Source organism: Chelmon rostratus, chromosome 11 (assembly GCF_017976325.1).
Source record: "Chelmon rostratus isolate fCheRos1 chromosome 11, fCheRos1.pri, whole genome shotgun sequence".
NCBI lineage: Eukaryota > Metazoa > Chordata > Actinopteri > Chaetodontiformes > Chaetodontidae > Chelmon > Chelmon rostratus.
In genome coordinates, this window is record NC_055668.1 from 1,972,610 (window position 1) to 1,990,132 (window position 17,523).

Here is a 17,523-nt window from a genome sequence, read left to right on the forward strand (position 1 = left end):
GAAAAGGGAACAATACATTTACGATCCATCCATCAAAACGGTCGGCTCTACCTCCTTTGGTTATGAAGACCTTAAATGTCACATTCTGAAAGAACCACATTCTATGGAAAACACTGCTCCCTGATTTTCAATTCTAAAAGAGTCTTTTTCCAAAAACCACATCCTCCAACTCTCATTTCCCGCTGCTTGACAGGTGATCAATCACAAATCCTGCAAGAAATCTCGTCCTCGCTTTGACACAAAATGTCAGCGAAACTCCGGCAGAGGAACAAAACATGGGGAACAGACTGTTTTATGGACCTGTTTCACAAGTGAGCTTGTCAGAACAAAACGGGGGCTTTGCTGGTTGTAACTGGCAACCCAGGACAAAGGTCAGATACTGGATGGCCACCTGTTGTCATGATAGAAACCATGTGGGTTTGACGTGTTGAGAACAGTTCAACAGAAGGAGCAGGAGAGTGTTAGGAGGAGGGCTGAGAGGTTTTATGAGCATTCCACTCGAGGCGTAACAGAAATAAGGATAGAAGTTTAATGAAAACAACCACCAAGCCATGGCACGCTTCAGCTCATGGTGTTATCAACTGAAGGTGTTAGGTTTTAAAGCTATGAGCACTCAGTTGCACTGCTGTACTGACATCTTCCACACTGAATGTATCAGGATGGTTTGATGGATGGTAGCATGCAGATGGTTCAGGTTGCATTAAAAATACATGAAGACATATCTAGTTGGAGTTAGCCATGTGTTTTGCAGGGAACATAATCCTGCCTGGATAAGATTTTTATTTACATAACAAGGAAACATTTACTTTTACTGAAGAAATCTGTGAAATATTATTATAATTTCTCTGTCTATTAACATGTGAATATTCATTTTTCTATATTTAACCAAAACCACTATCTTTTCCAATCCATCAAATGTTTTAGTAGCCTAACCTGACATCTGTCTACACACTGATTAAACTCAGTAACATTTGTGTGTGTTTGTAAGTATACATCATCTGTGTACACATGTATGTGTTGTGTGTGTAGGCTACACACACAACACATACATGCTACACAGTGTAGCATGTATGTGTTGTGTATCTACACTATATATAATGTCTATATGGATTATGTACTGCATACTGTATAGCTACATATTGTATTCAGGTATTGTATGTATGTATCCTCCTTCCTCTGTTGCTGCTGTTGCTGTAGCTGTAATTTTTGTTATGCATGTTTTTGACTGTTGATGCAGAACTTCTGCCCTTTTTGTTTGTTATATTATTGGTGTCAATAAAAAGTAATCACATGTGCAGTGCATTGACATACACTGATATACTGACCAAATGCCCAGCTACTTAATGGGAAAACATTTCTTTTTAGATTGAAAGATATGCTACCATGGGTTGCTACTCCCCAACACACAAGCAGGAAACAACAATTTGCCTGCATTAGCTAACATTCGCCACAATAAGCTACTGGTCATATTAGACACAGCACGGCTGAGTGTATTTCATTTAGCAAGGATCTGTTATTACACATGAATTGTACTTTTCATTTCAGTAACAGAAATAATATGTCATGTCTTCTATCACAAGTTACATAGTTGTATTGTAAGATGTGTGGCGTGTTACCTTTTCCAGTAGCCTAATATAACATAGCAATATTGTCTGTAATGAAAGCTCATAGTCATCTTAAAATTAAATAAGACCAGCTATTGCTTATGAATAGAACCTTTATTTGTTTTATTTTAGATGTTTGTGTTATTTCTTCTTCCAAAAGATTCATACCCTCACTTTAATCAATGCAGCAATTATGTTTCCTCCAAAACATATTAGGATATAGATGTAGATAGCTATGGCTACCATCTGATAGGCCTATCTGGACATCATCATTAGAAGATCCAGATAAAGACAATAACAACTCAGTAGTTGGCAGGTGGAGAGATCAATACCGCAGTGATCACTATTGTCACATGCAAAACTGTGGCCTACAGTGAGACACACAAAGACACAAGTTAAAAAGACAGTTACCGGAAAGCCTGCTCGTCCAGGAGGACCCTGAAAAAGGGGTGAGAGAAAATAGGTACAAAAAGGAAAGAGTAAATTTACAGATGAAGTCTACATAATGAAAGATACCTGCACTGAACCAGGCCAGAATAAAATGAACTGAAGAGTAGTTACTATCCCGTATGAGTGCTTTATTTTGGCCTGCTCAGCTCAGTGATACACACAGAAAGATGCAGTAACATGCCTCTTTAAATTCTGCTCAACATTCAGACATTCAGTGAATCATATTTCAACACAACACAAGCTGTTCCTGAACATTTTCTTCATTTCACCACAAAAACTCGGGCAAAGGCTGGTTTTGGGAGAATGCATGCTGAAAGTTTGAACGTTTTTGCATAACAAACCCTTTTGAAGACGAACTGAGCTCACCCTACTTGAGTACCTCGCTAATGCGGACATGACAACATGTCAGGATGGTGGCCTACATCAAAAACAAAACCCAAGGAGCTAGAACAGCTTTGTGTCCAGGTTCTAAGAACGAGAATGGGTATGTTGAAAAAAAGTCAAGTGGGTTTTGTTTTCACTGAGCGAGCGGAACACAAATCAATGCGTCTTGTGTGAGCCGCTATTATGTAAAGGATGGAAAGCTAATTGGTAGGAAGTCAAAACAGGAACTCTTGACTTTTTCCAAAAAGCTGCTGAGGCATTGACGCCTTACTGAGGAGAATGATAACTGCCTGTTCTTGAATGCTGGCATGTCATCAATATTCCTCCATGAGGAGTCCAGTGAGAGTGCTCAAACTTCCCAGAGAGAGAGAAAAATTGTGTGTGTGTGTGTGTGTGTGTGTGCGTGTGCGTGTGTGTGTGTGTGTGTGTGTGTGCGTGTGTGTGTGTGTGTCTGTGTGCGTGGGTGACTACCGGCCAACAGCAGGAGAGGGGAAGTCATTCCTCTCACTTCATGAGACAAACGTCAAACAATCTTCTGAGCTCTTGCTTATTGGCCTTGGTGAATGGATATAAACAGGGGTGCACATCCACAGGTATGCACGCATGACAAAAATCAGAAATGTTGAAGGCCCAGTTGTTTCAAAAAGCAGTGTTGTACACCAGGCAGCGTCGGAATTGGGTCTGGGCTATAGAATGCATTTGAATTTGGAGCTACGAGGAAGCAAATACGCTTTTTTGAGTGGCAACATGGCTGATTAACTCACTATGGGCCCCTAGGGCAAAACATAGCAAAACTCCTGTCTGTGGTTCCATTTTGCCTTTTTCCTTCAACAATGTTCAGCTACAATGAATGAATCAGCACTTCCTCCAGAATTTTCATATTAAAGCTCTTGCAGTCTTTACTTCATAGATGGGTGTTTGAGATCGAGAGTACAGCAAAGAAAGAAAGACTTTGGAAGTAGAGTAGAGTGTGACTGCCTTATTTCTGTTAAAAAGAGAAACTCAGAGCAGCTGGTGAGTATGACAGTATGACTCGGTTCTCATGCTGAAATCGCCCTCATTTTATTTATCTCGTCTTGTAATCCCAGCTTTTATATTAGAATTCATGGTACATGAACTACCTTTGAAGTATATTCAGTAGGCTTTGATACTACAATTTCATGGCCTCATTACAAAGCTGTGATGGAGAACTTGTCTGAAGGCCCTTGTCATTTCAACTGACATTTAGTTTAATGGAGCAATTAGCAGAATTTAAATTTGAAAAGTCAACTTAATTAAATTACCAAAACAAACTGACATATATTGAATCCAGGCTTGTGTGCAAGTTGTGCATTTAGTAATGTTTCAGAGAAACTATGAATGTTTGGAAGATACTGAATATACAGATGATGTCAATGAAGTGTGTGGCAGGAGTTTGTTTTTCTATCATATTACATGTGTTAATGAAGGTGCTATAAACTTTTCAAAGCTGCTTTTCAAGCCTGGAGGTGGTGGATATTAAAAAAACTTTCTTTTGAGTACATTAATAAAGTTCTACGCTACATGCTGATTGCATTGAAGGTTTGTGATTCTGTCATGTCTTTTTCTGTGCTGCAGAAAAGTCATGCACTACAGATGAATGTCACCTTTTTAATGTGTCTGATGTCACTATCTTGTGGACAAACAGTAGATAAATGGAAGCTGTGTCTAAGTTCTATACCACATACAGTACAAATTCAGTGGGTGCTATGGGACAGAGCATGAAAGGTGGCGTATACTCTTCATTGTCAGCCAATTAGGAGCCTGTTTAATTAAGATTTTTCTTTTTTTGGACTTGCATACCCAATGCCCTTAGACCTAATACAGAGACAGTAGCAGACAGTAGGGACAGTTGAAAGTCTCTTTTTGTAGCCTCTTCACTTTATACTCTGCTCTCGTCCATGTGATAGAAATTAACCTGCACTTCTGGGCCAGCGTGGCTGATGCTTGGCTCATCAGATAAGACTGAATCAGGCAGTCAGAGGGCAGCGCGTGAAGGTACAAGTAACTGAGTGTGAACATGCTGCACATGGGTGCCTGCCTGCTGGGTCTTCAGGGGCTGTCTGCAGGGGGCAGAGGTCGCCCGCTGCCGGAAGGAACCGTTCACTTGAATTACACAGTAACCCTATAAAACATGTGGCTCCCATTTGGCAAACTGCTGCAGAATGAATGGGAATGCCGGGGGGGGGGGGGGGGGGGGGGGTTAGTGGGAAAGGGGTGTATTTGGCCGTCGTACGTGGGATGTATGGTCCCCTGGGCCCCCTCCTCTGCACAATGAGATCTGAGTTTGGATATTGTAGAGGAGAGAGGTTTGATATACTCCATTCTTATTGGTGTTATTTTACCCAGTAGCTGACTTTGGTGTTACTTACAGCTACAACACACACACACACACACAAAGGAAACATCAGCAATGACCATCAGTGAATAAGAACACCCAAGTCTGTGTAGCCAAATTAAACATTTGTTTCAAATGGACTTTGAGAATTGATTGACAGCTTGTGAACGACCCAATGTTGGTTTCTTGTTGAGCTAAATCAGAGTCAGAGGGTGTTTAAATATCTTACATGCACAATGCTCATGCAAGAGCCAACAAGGCCAAGACTCCTGTCAGGTGACCTGTGAGCAGTCATGATATTATATGTTTCCCAAAGGATGTCAGCAAGCCAGTGTCGAGGGATGAGTAAAAGAAAGTGATTCCATATCACCGAAAACAATTGTATTATGAAATCAGCCCCTGAGATGTTCGACCTATGATGGACAAACACCCTGGCTCCCCTCTGAAGGTGAGCAGGAACAGACAAACAGACTGATGGGAAGGATGGATAGCGTATTCTTGAATACGTGATATTTAGTCATGTTTCTGCTTCATGGAACATTTAGCTTCTCTGAAATCCTTTCTGAGGAAACGGATGCGCTCTTGGCACACGTGGTGTTGTAGATCAGGAAGATGCCAAAAGGTGGCAAGCCAAATGGTTTTAACTTTTCCTAACGGGTGAGTACTCCAAGCACAGAGAAGTCCACTGACATGGTTGGTTGGCTTCAAAAACATGTAATAGTAATTTCATTCGGGCAAATGTAATTGCTAATATGCTTTATCTGTAAAACAGAAGCAAGAGAAAGGGTCAGGTCGGAGCAGGATTTATAACAGCCAGACGTTGGCCTCGAAACGGATTAATTTCAAATGAATGTAAAGAATTATATTACTGCTCTCTGTTGGAGTATCAGTTGCTCTACAAAAGAATTACACCTGGTTTGCATTCAGTTGTACGATACAGTGCGGTCCCTTAAAGTAGCTGCGTCGTTTGTGTGCCATGTCTCTGACCAGGACATGAGATTGAATTGTGCTGTTGTGGCTGAGCATGAACGGAGCTTTGACCATGTTGACTGTTCTTGGCTTGTAGCTTTATCATGTTTTAGCTTCAGCTTTTTTTTTTTTTTTTTAAAGGGGATGAGATTACCTGAATTACTCTGTTGTTTAGCTGTCTTTGATCAGCTCATTTACATTTTCTTCCTATTCTTTTCTTTATTTTACTGGAATTTACTGGAATTTGACACATGGTATGTCACCAAAACGAGAGAGACACATGGAGTCTGACCATGTCTTGGAGTTTGAAATGCTCAGCTCCTGTGGACATAGACGTGTAGTGAGGAACAGTGGAAAATCTGCCTCACTGGCTGTCTTCATGTACCTTAAAACTTTCTCCATAGGAACTAAGCCTCAAATTTTCCAGGGAGGGATATTTGGCAAAGGTGATTTTAAAACTGACACAGCTGTACAAAAGTCAAGCTCATACTGGCGGAGTGTTCGGAGCAGTGTCCCTAAACCTTGTGCCATCAAGTCACAGGAATCAAGAAGTCCATTCAGCCACAGGCTTGACTTCAGCGATGTGAACCTGTCATGGTGAGCACAGTTGCATGGGGCTGAAGCCTATCCCACCACTCAGTGGGCAAAAGGTGAAGTGCACCTTGGACAGGTCACTGCTGTTATCACAAGACTGACGGACAACCACATTCACACCTACAGGCAGCAATTTAGGAGCAAACCCATGCAGACATGGGGAGAACATGCAAAATCCACACAGAAAAATCCCAGCTGGCCTGCAGATCCAAACCTACAACCTTCTTGCCTTGATGGTTACAGTGCCAGCCATTGCTAACTACCACTTATTGAATACTATTAGAGGCGACATACATAAAATGTTAATTCACATTGAATTCTAAGAACTGGAAGACTTAAATGAGTTGTACGAAGCAGAACTGTGTGGACATTTTGAAGCATAGTTTTGAACCACAACACGTATAACGTCTGATTCACAGAAAAAAACAGCAGTTATAGTGGCATCAGATATGTTGGAGAAGATGTTCCAGTTCATCTACTTCACAGCAAAGCACAAAAATAAGCACTTTACCGCATGCAGGTCAGACAAGGCATCTGGTCTACTTACTGGTGGTCCTGTAAGACAAGAGAGAGAGAAAGAAAGAGAGAAAATATTAGATTTATAATTTATACCAACATATGTTACATACAGACAGCAAAAATGATTCTTGAAAATGAATGATGGGCTGGGGCCTTTCAGAAATATTCTCTGCATCCTCAATATACCTTTATTTATTTATTTATTTATTATTTATTTATGTTCTTGTTTGTTTGTTTATTGATCAAGAGGATAGAAGACAGAAATGTACATTTTGAAGAACAGTCTTCCACAACCAGAATTACATTTCAAAGTCAAGGCATTACTAACTGATATGTTTACTCTATTTCCAAAAGGCACTAGGAATTATTCCCCAGATACAACCAGGCTAGGCTTCAAAGACACGTCATGTTCAATCACTGAAGCATAAACCACAGTATCAGTTTCAGGGGTCTCGATCATCGTGCATCTGAAAAGCTCCATGTGTGGTCCCCTGGGACTGCCACAGTGAGCCCTGAAACTTCAAAACATCTCACCACCCTGACAGCGATGGACATAGTGTGCCTACCAATCAGTCCGGGGATTGATGGAAGGGACGGGAAAGCGAGGGAGATGCCAGATGATACATCATCATCTACAGAGGAGGAGAAGCAGCATCGTCCCTCGGAGAATTTCCACCACACCCAGTCCAAATTAATGCAAGGCACTTGGCCCAAGCAGCAAGACCTTTTTCATTCAGACATACAGTCGAAGTTCCAGTAAGAGACAGGGTGAAACCTATAAATCACTCTGCCTGTGTCTGCTACTCAAACTGGCCTGTTTTTAAGAAATCGGATATAATAAATCATTGTCAGTCACTCTATATCAGGCATGTCCAAACTATTCCATAAAGGGCCGTGTGGCTGCAGGTTTTCGTTCCAACCAAGGAGGAGCACACCAGCTTAATTAGCTGAGCTCAGTCTTCAGCTGATAACTCAGTGATCCCTTGATGTTGATTGGCTGGCCTGGTGTGCTCCTCCTTGGTTGGAACGAAAACCTGCAGCCACACGGCCCTTTATGGAATAGTTTGGACATGCCTGCTCTATATGGATGTAACAGTTAGTTTTTCTTTTGAGGATGCATCAGCACCACATTATCTACACTGACTTGATTCTACTAAGTCTCCACAGATGCATGCTTCATCAGTCTTATCTTGATATGCTTCCATTGAGAGTTTCATTGCCCCATTTTTGCTCTTGATTCCAATCTGGTTTTCATGAGAAGCATTCCACTGAAACAGATCCTCTCACAGCCGCCAATAACACAATGCTGTTTTCTGATATTTGATGAATGCTCTGTTTTGGTGCTGTTGGATCTTAGCACAGCTTTTGACACTGTAGATCACAGTATCCTGACTGAAAGGCTTCAACGGTGGATGAATGTCTCTGGGAGCGCCCTGGACTGCTTCTCCTCCTATCTCTAGGCTCAAAGTTTTAATCCTTACATGTCTGAAACCACTGTTCTTTCCTGTGGTGTGCCTCAGGGTTCTCTCTTGGGTCCTATATTATTTACTCTGTCTTTGCTTCCCTTTGGCCATTTTTTTTTAGCAAATCTAAAGGTATCTCTTTATCACTGTTAAGATGATGATATCCAACTGTATGTCTCTTTTCAGTCTGATGAGACTGACAAATTGACCATTTTGGACAGTTGTCTGACTGCCTCTAGGGTCTGGATGGCCTACCCTTTTTTACAGTTTAACACAGGTGGTCCATCCTTGTATAACCAGTAGTTCACCCAGGTCTTCTGACCAGGACTTACTGGTTGTCCCTCATGCTCAACTGAAAACAAAAGCTGATTGTGCCTTTGAAGTAGTTTCCACATGGAAACAAGCACTGATAAAACAGAAGTTCTTCTTTTTGGCCCTATTGGCTTTGCCCTACTGATGATGGGATGTCTTGGATGGTTCTCTTTCCTCTTTCATTAAACCTGCCCCCTGGAATAGATGTCACCTTTAATCAGGTGTTGCTTTTCCCATCTTAGGAACATTGCAAAACTTAGGCCCATTGGGATTCAAACTGAAAAGAAAAGACGATTCACCCTCTCATTTATACCTGTCTATCTGCCCTCTTCAGGGGCCCTTGTTGCCGATCCATGAAGTCCAGTTTGTTTTTAACACTCACAGACAGGATTTCACAACTCTTGAAAGTTATCACGGCAGCAGCTACTTCATGTATGCCAATAACCAGCAGGTAAAGAGCAGATGTACAGCATTCATTTTAACAAGGAATGTGCACCTGCACTATTTTATTGGCCAACACATTTTTTTGCAGCAAATGTTGAGCCTTTTTCAACTTTTGGCAGGGCGACCCTACATTATTTGTGCTGGAGCCCCTTGGCTGGCACCCTTACTGCATTGCTAGAACTGGCCTCATGAAAATGAATGAGGGAGCTGTGTTTTTCATGCAGGGCTGCTGTCAGTTTGAACGCAGCCTCAGCAGGACATCCCTGGACTGGCTGGATTCCCTTTTTACATCTGTTGCTTCTGGCTTTCCACTTTTTGACATTATTCTTCAATAATTATGAAATTAAAATAAACTAACAATGGTGTCAAAATCACCTCTTTGGTGTCCCAAACCCGAGATTAGAGACTTGTTTACTACTAGTTTGAATGCTGTCTGAGAAGCATTCTTGGAGGAAAGCAACAACATTTCTACAAATAATTACAAATATTATTTGTATATAAATGTTGTTGTTTTGTTCCGAGACTACAGGTACAGAAACAGTATTGGTATTACTTTTAGTGGAACCGTTTTGGTGGAACTATTATGTGAAACATTATGAAATTCTACCGTGATGGTAGATGGTAGTTCAGATTGTACCTGGCTCAAAAACTCTCATTAAAAACACATGAGAGGGACAAGTCAGGCCACTCAGCCCAGTAAAATAGACCTTTCACAAAAACCAATATGCTTCCCCCTGACCTTTTCAGGAGCACAATGAAAGGGCCGGGAGTCATCTGACAAAATCAATTACTGCTGAATCCAGACAGGGGTCACTGAAGATGTCATTACGTCAATCACAGCAAGGTGGAGAAAATCACTAATGACAAATCTCCTCTGTGAAATGTCAAGTTAAATCCCTGCTTTATCTCCTCAGCAGGTTTATTTTGTCTGCTCTTCAGACCGCTTCATCCCAGCCTGGAAGCCTGCTATCAGGTCAATTTGCTCACTTTATACTTTCATAAAATGAAAAGCAGTTGGAACAAGGAAAACAGAATAGGAATGAAGTCGGGGTTCAGACTTTTAGTGTTGCCCCAAGGGCAACAGTCATACGGCATGTGATAAATATGACTTAAATTTCCACAAGCCGAGGAGAGACACAGTAGTAGGACAGGCTCAGCATGAATGATTGAAGAAAAGTGAGCAGGGGGAGTGCAGAACATGTGGTCACTCCTCCAGCCTCAGGCACTGTTTTGACATGCGCAAAAACAGGAGTAACCTATGATGCAGCCAGGGCGAAAACCTTCCCTCTCTGGACCCACACATTATTCTGCCTCTTCCTGTTATTTTTAGGTGTGGTTCTTGTGGTAATTTAAGCTGTCAGTTTGTTTTATTTCTTGTTGTTTGCTGACTGGACATGTGCTGTTTTCATCACACACACCTGGGGGGCAAACAAGGGTCGAAACAAAAGTGCAACTCGGAAACTAAATGTGATGTTTAATTGTAGTGCAATACAGGTCATTGCTTTCATTTGTCAACTCTCATTTTACACAATCCAAGAGTAATATAATGATTTTCTTTCCACAAATGGCTCCCAGGCCAGGGCTGCAGGACTGCACTATCACAGACTTTTCTTGGTCTTTGTTATTTATTGATGTTTCATAATTTCTGCATAGGACAAAATTTTCTCACTCTGATTACACAATAGTCCTCTTTTATAAGACTTTAATACATTTTAGTCATCTCCATGATCATATTTCTGTTAGCAACTCGATTAAAAGGACCTTTCGGGAAGGGAAGGAACAAGTTTTTACCTCCGTTCATTTCAATAAAAAGCCTGGTGGTTAGCCTGTCAGCGGTGGTTTATTTCATTAAGTGCAGATTTTCCTCTTTTCAGCCACTGCTGCTTAAGTTTAGCAGAGCAAAGGTTTTACTCCTTTCCACTGGACCTGAAGGGTTGCTAAAAACTTTGGTCCATGAAAAGATATCTTTGCTGTTGGCCAGATTGTGATGGATTTGGTATGGAGCAAATGGTCCTCAGAAGATGACTCTTTTTTTTATTTGCTTTCCTTGACAATATATTTCAAAAAGAAATAGGCAAAATTACCTTTTTTTTTAATAACTGGATTTCAGTTTCCCAACTAATCAGTCATTTTCAATTATCTTTCTTTTCCCCTAGACTTTCAAAATCCGAAACTTTAAAGAAATAGTTTATACTGATTGATACTGTCAATTCTATTATACTTTTTTTCCTGTGTAGTACACGAACATGCTCTAAGTTTTGGAGCAACAGTTCCCATAAAGCTTTGGGGGTTATGAAGATGAAGAATAATGTTGCAATGGATCCAGTGTGTTACTGTCGGGCCCGAATATCCTCTAATACATGAAAAAACAAAAATCGAACACAATATTTTTTGTAGTATTTGGACAGCACATTAAATCAATGTTAACTGCACAGTTCAGTATCACCATGTGGGACGTCTGTCTTCGGCCGCAAACACTGTTATATGTAATATTCATGTTGCATTTCAAGCAGAACTGTGAGGCCGTTTTTACTTAACTGCACCATAGGTACCGAACTCTTAGGGACTTGAGACCCAGATAATTTGTCAGATTTCTGTTCTGAGATGGGATCTGTGTAATGAAGTCTCAGTTACAGCAGGGCATGGCTGTGCCAGTCATTCCAGCAGTTGTGATCCACTCCCTAAACGGTAAGCTTAAACCGTCTCTGCATGCAAGCATGGGGAGAGGAAACATGGAGGCCAGATTCCTGTTGCATTCTGAGCCTGCCATCACATCCTGTTGGCTGGAGCCACTCACCCAGGGGACGTACTCACTGTAGAGCACCTTGATCCAAAGGCACTTTGGAAGGTCTGGGGGAAGGGGGTTCAAATATAGCACATGAGGTGGCGCCTGACAAGGGGCCACTGAAGCACCACTACTTTACGTTCAACAAGCAGTGGGCACAACATGAAACAAAGTACACACACACACGCACACACACACATGTACACGCGCGAGCGAAAAGGGAATTTGCTTGACTGCATTGATATCATGTATTCCGAGTCTTCTCCTCTGCTGGGCTTAATGCTGTGTAACTATTACTAGCACCTGTTGTTTCTGCTTATGTAAGGCCGCTGGTTGGATGCGGCCGGAAATGGACATCTAATGTTGCATGCCAACATGCAAAGTCATGGGTGTTCCCCCTTCCCTGCTCCTATTAGAGTCAGTCATTTACTCAACACTGGCTCATGCATGGTTGTAAATCAATTGTGCAACCAAATGTCCGTGATGCTTTGCTATAATAGCAGATAATATACTGTAATGCCAACAGCTTATACGTGCCCTGATGTTCGACTACATTACTGCATTATAATGGATTTCAAATCTGCATCTCCAATAATTCAAAACCTTCAACCCTTGTCGTGTCCCCTTCATTCTCAGCTTACTTGACCTTTTATGTTGCAAAGAATAAACTGGTGGGCAGTGGCAGACAGGTTGGCTGCCATCTTGAGACTATCTCTGTCTCTGTCTCTCATGTCTGCGACACTGGTCTAATTTGGATTTAGCGAGATTTTTCACTGTAGCAGCTTGGATCAGTAAGTAGCCTAATGAGTTGTGCAGGTGGTGTGAGGTGTGTTTGAGATCTTAGTGTGAATTATGCAAAAACTCAATCCACTCTGACGTCAAAGGTTTAATTTAAAGATAGGGTGACAGGAAAGTGAACAGCCTGTTTGCATTGTCAGCAGAGCATGTCCACTCTCCTTCACAGCCATGCATTAATCACTTGTCTCCGAAGCCAAAACCATTCAAATTTGCAGCTTCCTAGAGGAAAAGAACACTACGCTATGTAAGTTCACATTCACACTTAAAGGATTTTTAGCTGCAGTTGTGCAAACAGTGAAGGGGATTTCCTGAGGGGTGTGTATCTATCAAAGGATATAACTATGTGAACTTTTGCACTTCTCTCTGTCATGGAGAGGAAAAATGCCTCCACCTCTTATTGAGACCTGGAAAAATAATTTTTCAAATTTCAAGCCTTTTCGCCATTGGTTGCAAACATCCCCCCTCACACATGAAGCCCTTCAGTCTCCAAATGAAAAATGCGAATAGACAGCCGTCTGAGGGAGGCGAGGCTGAGCCTGTTGAAAAAATGAAATTGTACTGCCCTTACAAAAACCACAGGAGAATAAATGAAACCAATAAATCAATATTAGCTTCTGAGCCCTCTACAAAAAAATCTCACAGAGACAAACTAACAGTTCATCAAACATTATTTCCCCTGTTCACTTCCAGCTCGCCCAATGAAAAAAGAGGCCCAGTAAAAAGAAGAAATGTCCCGAGCAGCAGACAGCTCAGCAGACTGAGTTAAGACAAAGGCTTTCATTCTTCATCCTCATCTTCAGCCTGTTAACTATCGCAGATACAAGGCGACGCAGCTGTTCCCATGGAGCCCTTTTAGCTTTGTTCCCTTGTAAAATGTGAAGTCACAATTTTAAACCTGCCTGTGATTTCTTTGGCTCCGTGTTAACCTGATGTCATACTATGAGAAAATGTCAAATGTGAAAAACGGAGCACGCTGATGTGAAAAGATGCTTTTTAATACTGCTGAAAAGCCACTTGTAAACTCTAGGGGTGATACTGCTTTGGCTGTCGGACAAGGGGGAAAGTGCACATCCAGTCGAATTTCCTACAGTACATTTCATTTATTTTGAAGAGGGGAGTTCATGGCCAAAAGGTCTCCTATAGGGAAGGATTTAGCATCTATAGCCTCTTTGGGATGTGACACCTTCAGCGCCCAGGCTGTGGAGCCAATATGCTTTAGGACTGGGAACAACATGCTGGTCGCACTAATGCAATATCCATGTGCAGCCTGTAAAAGCACTGTTTATGGCCACTGAAACTTCTGCAGGATATCTAATACATCAAATCGATTTATTAAACCCTTCCCGGCTGTTTCATTTTGTGCCATTCTTGTTAATCCAGGAACAGGAAAATTGAATAAGTGTAGTTGTTTTGCTCCCAATGCCAAATCCATTTGTAGGGAGACTGGAATATTTTCCAACAGGCCTTAGACCACAAAAAACAACGCTAAGCCTGGGATTAAATAATTACACAGCACTCTCATACAGCCGATCACCACAATGACGACATTGTTTCTTTGCCAGCAAAGCCACCATTAACCTGACTCAACGATTATTGTGAAATTGCTCTCAGGAGAGGGAAAAGGCATCTATTAAAAACCTCCGCTGCTCCGCTGCAGACTGAACAGACAAGCTTCCTGATGTAATTCATGGCAATGAGTGGGACTGAAGTGGAGGCGCATAAATCATACCTTTGTTTACCCTTTCACTTTCCTTTCCTCACCTTAAATCACACTTAAAGCTGCACTGATTGTTGCTACTTGAGGGCAGAAGAAGCCGAAAACAACATCTGACAAATTATCTCCCGATAAAGTTGTTGGCAAAAAACCTTGCAGAATTACAAATCAAATAGACACAGTAGCATCCCAGCAGTCATGTTTCTGGCCATCTGAACATCCCATATTCACTCTCCTTTTGTTTTTGAGAATGGGCAGAGACTAAGAAAAAACGGCTTTCATGAGAATGGGGTGGACATACATACGGATAGACAGACAGACAAATGGACAACCTGAAGAAAAAAGCAGTAATTCATTTGTGGCTGCAACAAAGTCTAAGCTCCAATTTACAAATGAGTTCAGGTCTGTTTGAATCCACCCTGTGGGTGAAAGGTAGTAAAGCTTTCTGAGCAGAGGTCTGTGGGCTAACCTGTTGAGTGATGAAAGTCATTTGATGCAACAACACTTTATGCAGAGCTTGGGAAGTTCATAAATCCCAAAGTCTATCATTAAAAAATTAGACTAAACATCAGCGCCCCTGGATACGAGGTTCCATTTCCCAGACTGGCTAATTCATCTAACCACTAGAAGTGCACTGTCAGGGCCTTTTTGCAATAGGCCTGAGCTTAAAGGAGCCTGTAGGCCCGGCTCCTCTTTCACTGACTTAATGGTGTGGTTGCATTCAGGCACACTGAGGGTTTGTTCAAGTTTTGCTTTTGTAGATCAGCAGGACACAAAGGATCTGTCGAAGCAGAAGGAATGAGTTTGACTTTCCAAGGAGTGAGGTCAGCGGTTCAGGAGACTGACAGAGATGAAGTGATTTTCAGTAAAACCTCACCTTCATGCAGAAAAGAAACAAGCATGGGCTGCCGTCGGATAGTTCAGGTGGATAAATACGCAAAAAGAGGACGACATTATGACGTGCGAATGAGACGGATTCTCTTTCAATAGTGAGCTTGTTATGTGTGAGAATACTTGGGGAAATTCACACAGTGGAAAAAAAAAGATGTAACAGATTTCACCAACAGAGCCATTGGAAAAAGACTTCCTCTCAACGCCTTTGGCTAGGATGCACCCACCTCCCACACTGTAACCCAAGAGGGGCCTCTTTGCTGTTAAATAACCTTTAGAAGTCCACTGGCCTCCGTCGTGAAAAACCAATAGGTCATCCAGCTCCACTTCCTGCTCGATGTCACCGGCTAAAGGAAGCAGCGGAGCAATGGGAAGTCAGAGAGATGCAGAGCGTGTGGGAGCAAAGACAGCAGTTGAAATTCATCTTCTTTGGGGTTTTAAAATCATCAAGTTTGATTCAAATCTATTCTGTGGGGTTTGGAGCCGTGCCCTAGAAGCTATGGATTGGTGTCTGAGGTGGGAGTTGAGGTAAAAAGATTGATCTCTGGAGAGACTTTAACAGGCAGAGGAGGCGCCAAAGGAAGATCTACTAAAGAGACAGAGGTTTGACTCAGATACAGCATTGTAGCATGCAAAGTCAAAGCAAAGTCAATGCAAAGTCCAGCCAGCAAAATGTAAACTGACTTGAGATTGTTGGGAAAATTACGCCAAGTGTTAATTTCTACTGTCTCCTATGATTAATATGTTTGGTTTATTTGTGATGTATCCTTCTCTAAATGGATAACACAGCCTTCATCTGATTTTTGATGATGATGAATATATTGAACACATGCAGTAAAGGAATTGCTGGGAAAATGTTGGGAAACAGAGAGCTAGAATGGTAGAACAAAACCACGTTCATGTCTGTGCGTTGTATGGAGGAAGAGAAGGCAGCATCTGAATTCCCCTAAAACCTCAAATTGTCAGGTTTATGTTTCTGTTTGTGTACTGGTTAAACAATCAAGATACATGACGTAAATGTGATCTTTAGATGCGTTGGTAGGCTGAACTTTAGACGGAGCCAGGCAAGCAGTTTCCCCCTGTTTCCAGTCTTTATGCTAAGCTAAGCTAAGCTACAATAAGAGCTGCTCTGGCTCTTTTCATCTCATTCTTAGAAAGAAATTGAATATTCCCCCAAACTATGAACTACTGTATGTCTTCAACAAATGAAAACTTCCTTTGAGACCAAACATGCTGAAGCAACTTCTTTATGAAACGAATCCTTGCAGCTTTCCTGCAGCATCGGTTTCATAATGCATGACTTTTCACAGATCTCCCCAGTTTTTATAGATTTTGTTGTTCAGTCTGACTGAGCCTCATGGTCATCTTGTCCCTCCTGACTCATATCACATATCAAAAACAATTCCTTACTTAATGCTTTGTTAATTGTCTAATCTCCTCACATGTTTCCAGACTTTCACTGTGCATTAATCCTGCCCTCGAAACCTATCAATCTATCTAAAGCACATGATAACATAATTCTCAATCATGTGTTGAAGGCAGTTTCTAATAATAGGCTAAGCACGTGGCAGCTCTGATGTGAGCAGTATTCAGGCGCCACTCTCTTCCTGTCAGACTCGCATTAACAAGAGTCTGTGGTCGTCATGGGAGGGAAACCCCACCTCTGCCTGACCCTCCAGCACAGTACTTAGCCCAGACAAATGGCATATCAGCAAAGGTTAAGACAACAAATTCACCGAGGTAAACCCACAAAGTGTTTTCTGTACGGGTTAAGACAACAGCATGTGGATCGTGCAGGTTGCACAGTTGCCCTTCCTCCATCTTTTCATGCTGTGTGTATGAAATGTGTTTGTATCCACAGTCTTCGTTAAGAGACATTATCTAAACAGTCTTATTGTTTTCATAGCCTGACAAATGAACTATCAGTGAAGTCTTACAATAATAGCTCGATAAGAAAACAAACAAAAAGAAGTGAAGGAAGCAGCAGCATCATTCATGACATGGCCTTAATAATTGCACTTTGTTATAACTTGTGTCTTATTTTTGTAGTTTTGTAGTTCATACAATGGGACAGGTTTTAAGGTGAGTCTAAGTTAATTAGAAGAGATAGCTAAAGCTAAAGGGAAAAATATTTGTCTGCTGTAAACGTCCATCACAGTCTACAAGGGGCAGTTCTGGTCTGTGCTTCCCATAATCACTACAAACATTTCCTGTGGGTCCACTTTCAGTTGTATCTCATA

At 41.6% G+C, this 17,523-nt stretch overlaps 1 protein-coding gene across 8 annotated transcripts in view; it reads right to left on the reverse strand.

Annotated features, from left to right (window-relative positions):
• col13a1 (collagen, type XIII, alpha 1) overlaps positions 1 to 17,523 on the reverse strand; it is a 117,790-nt gene that overhangs the window by 57,751 nt on the left and 42,516 nt on the right. For 7 of the 8 annotated variants that reach the window (XM_041947267.1, XM_041947266.1, XM_041947272.1 and 4 more), the window contains exons 3-4: positions 6,905 to 6,912; positions 2,016 to 2,042 (exon numbers count right to left, since the gene is read on the reverse strand). In XM_041947267.1, the coding sequence (XP_041803201.1) occupies positions 2,016 to 2,042; positions 6,905 to 6,912 (35 nt within the window). The remainder of the gene's footprint in view (positions 1 to 2,015; positions 2,043 to 6,904; positions 6,913 to 17,523) is intronic. The other variant, XM_041947271.1, reaches the window with a different exon arrangement.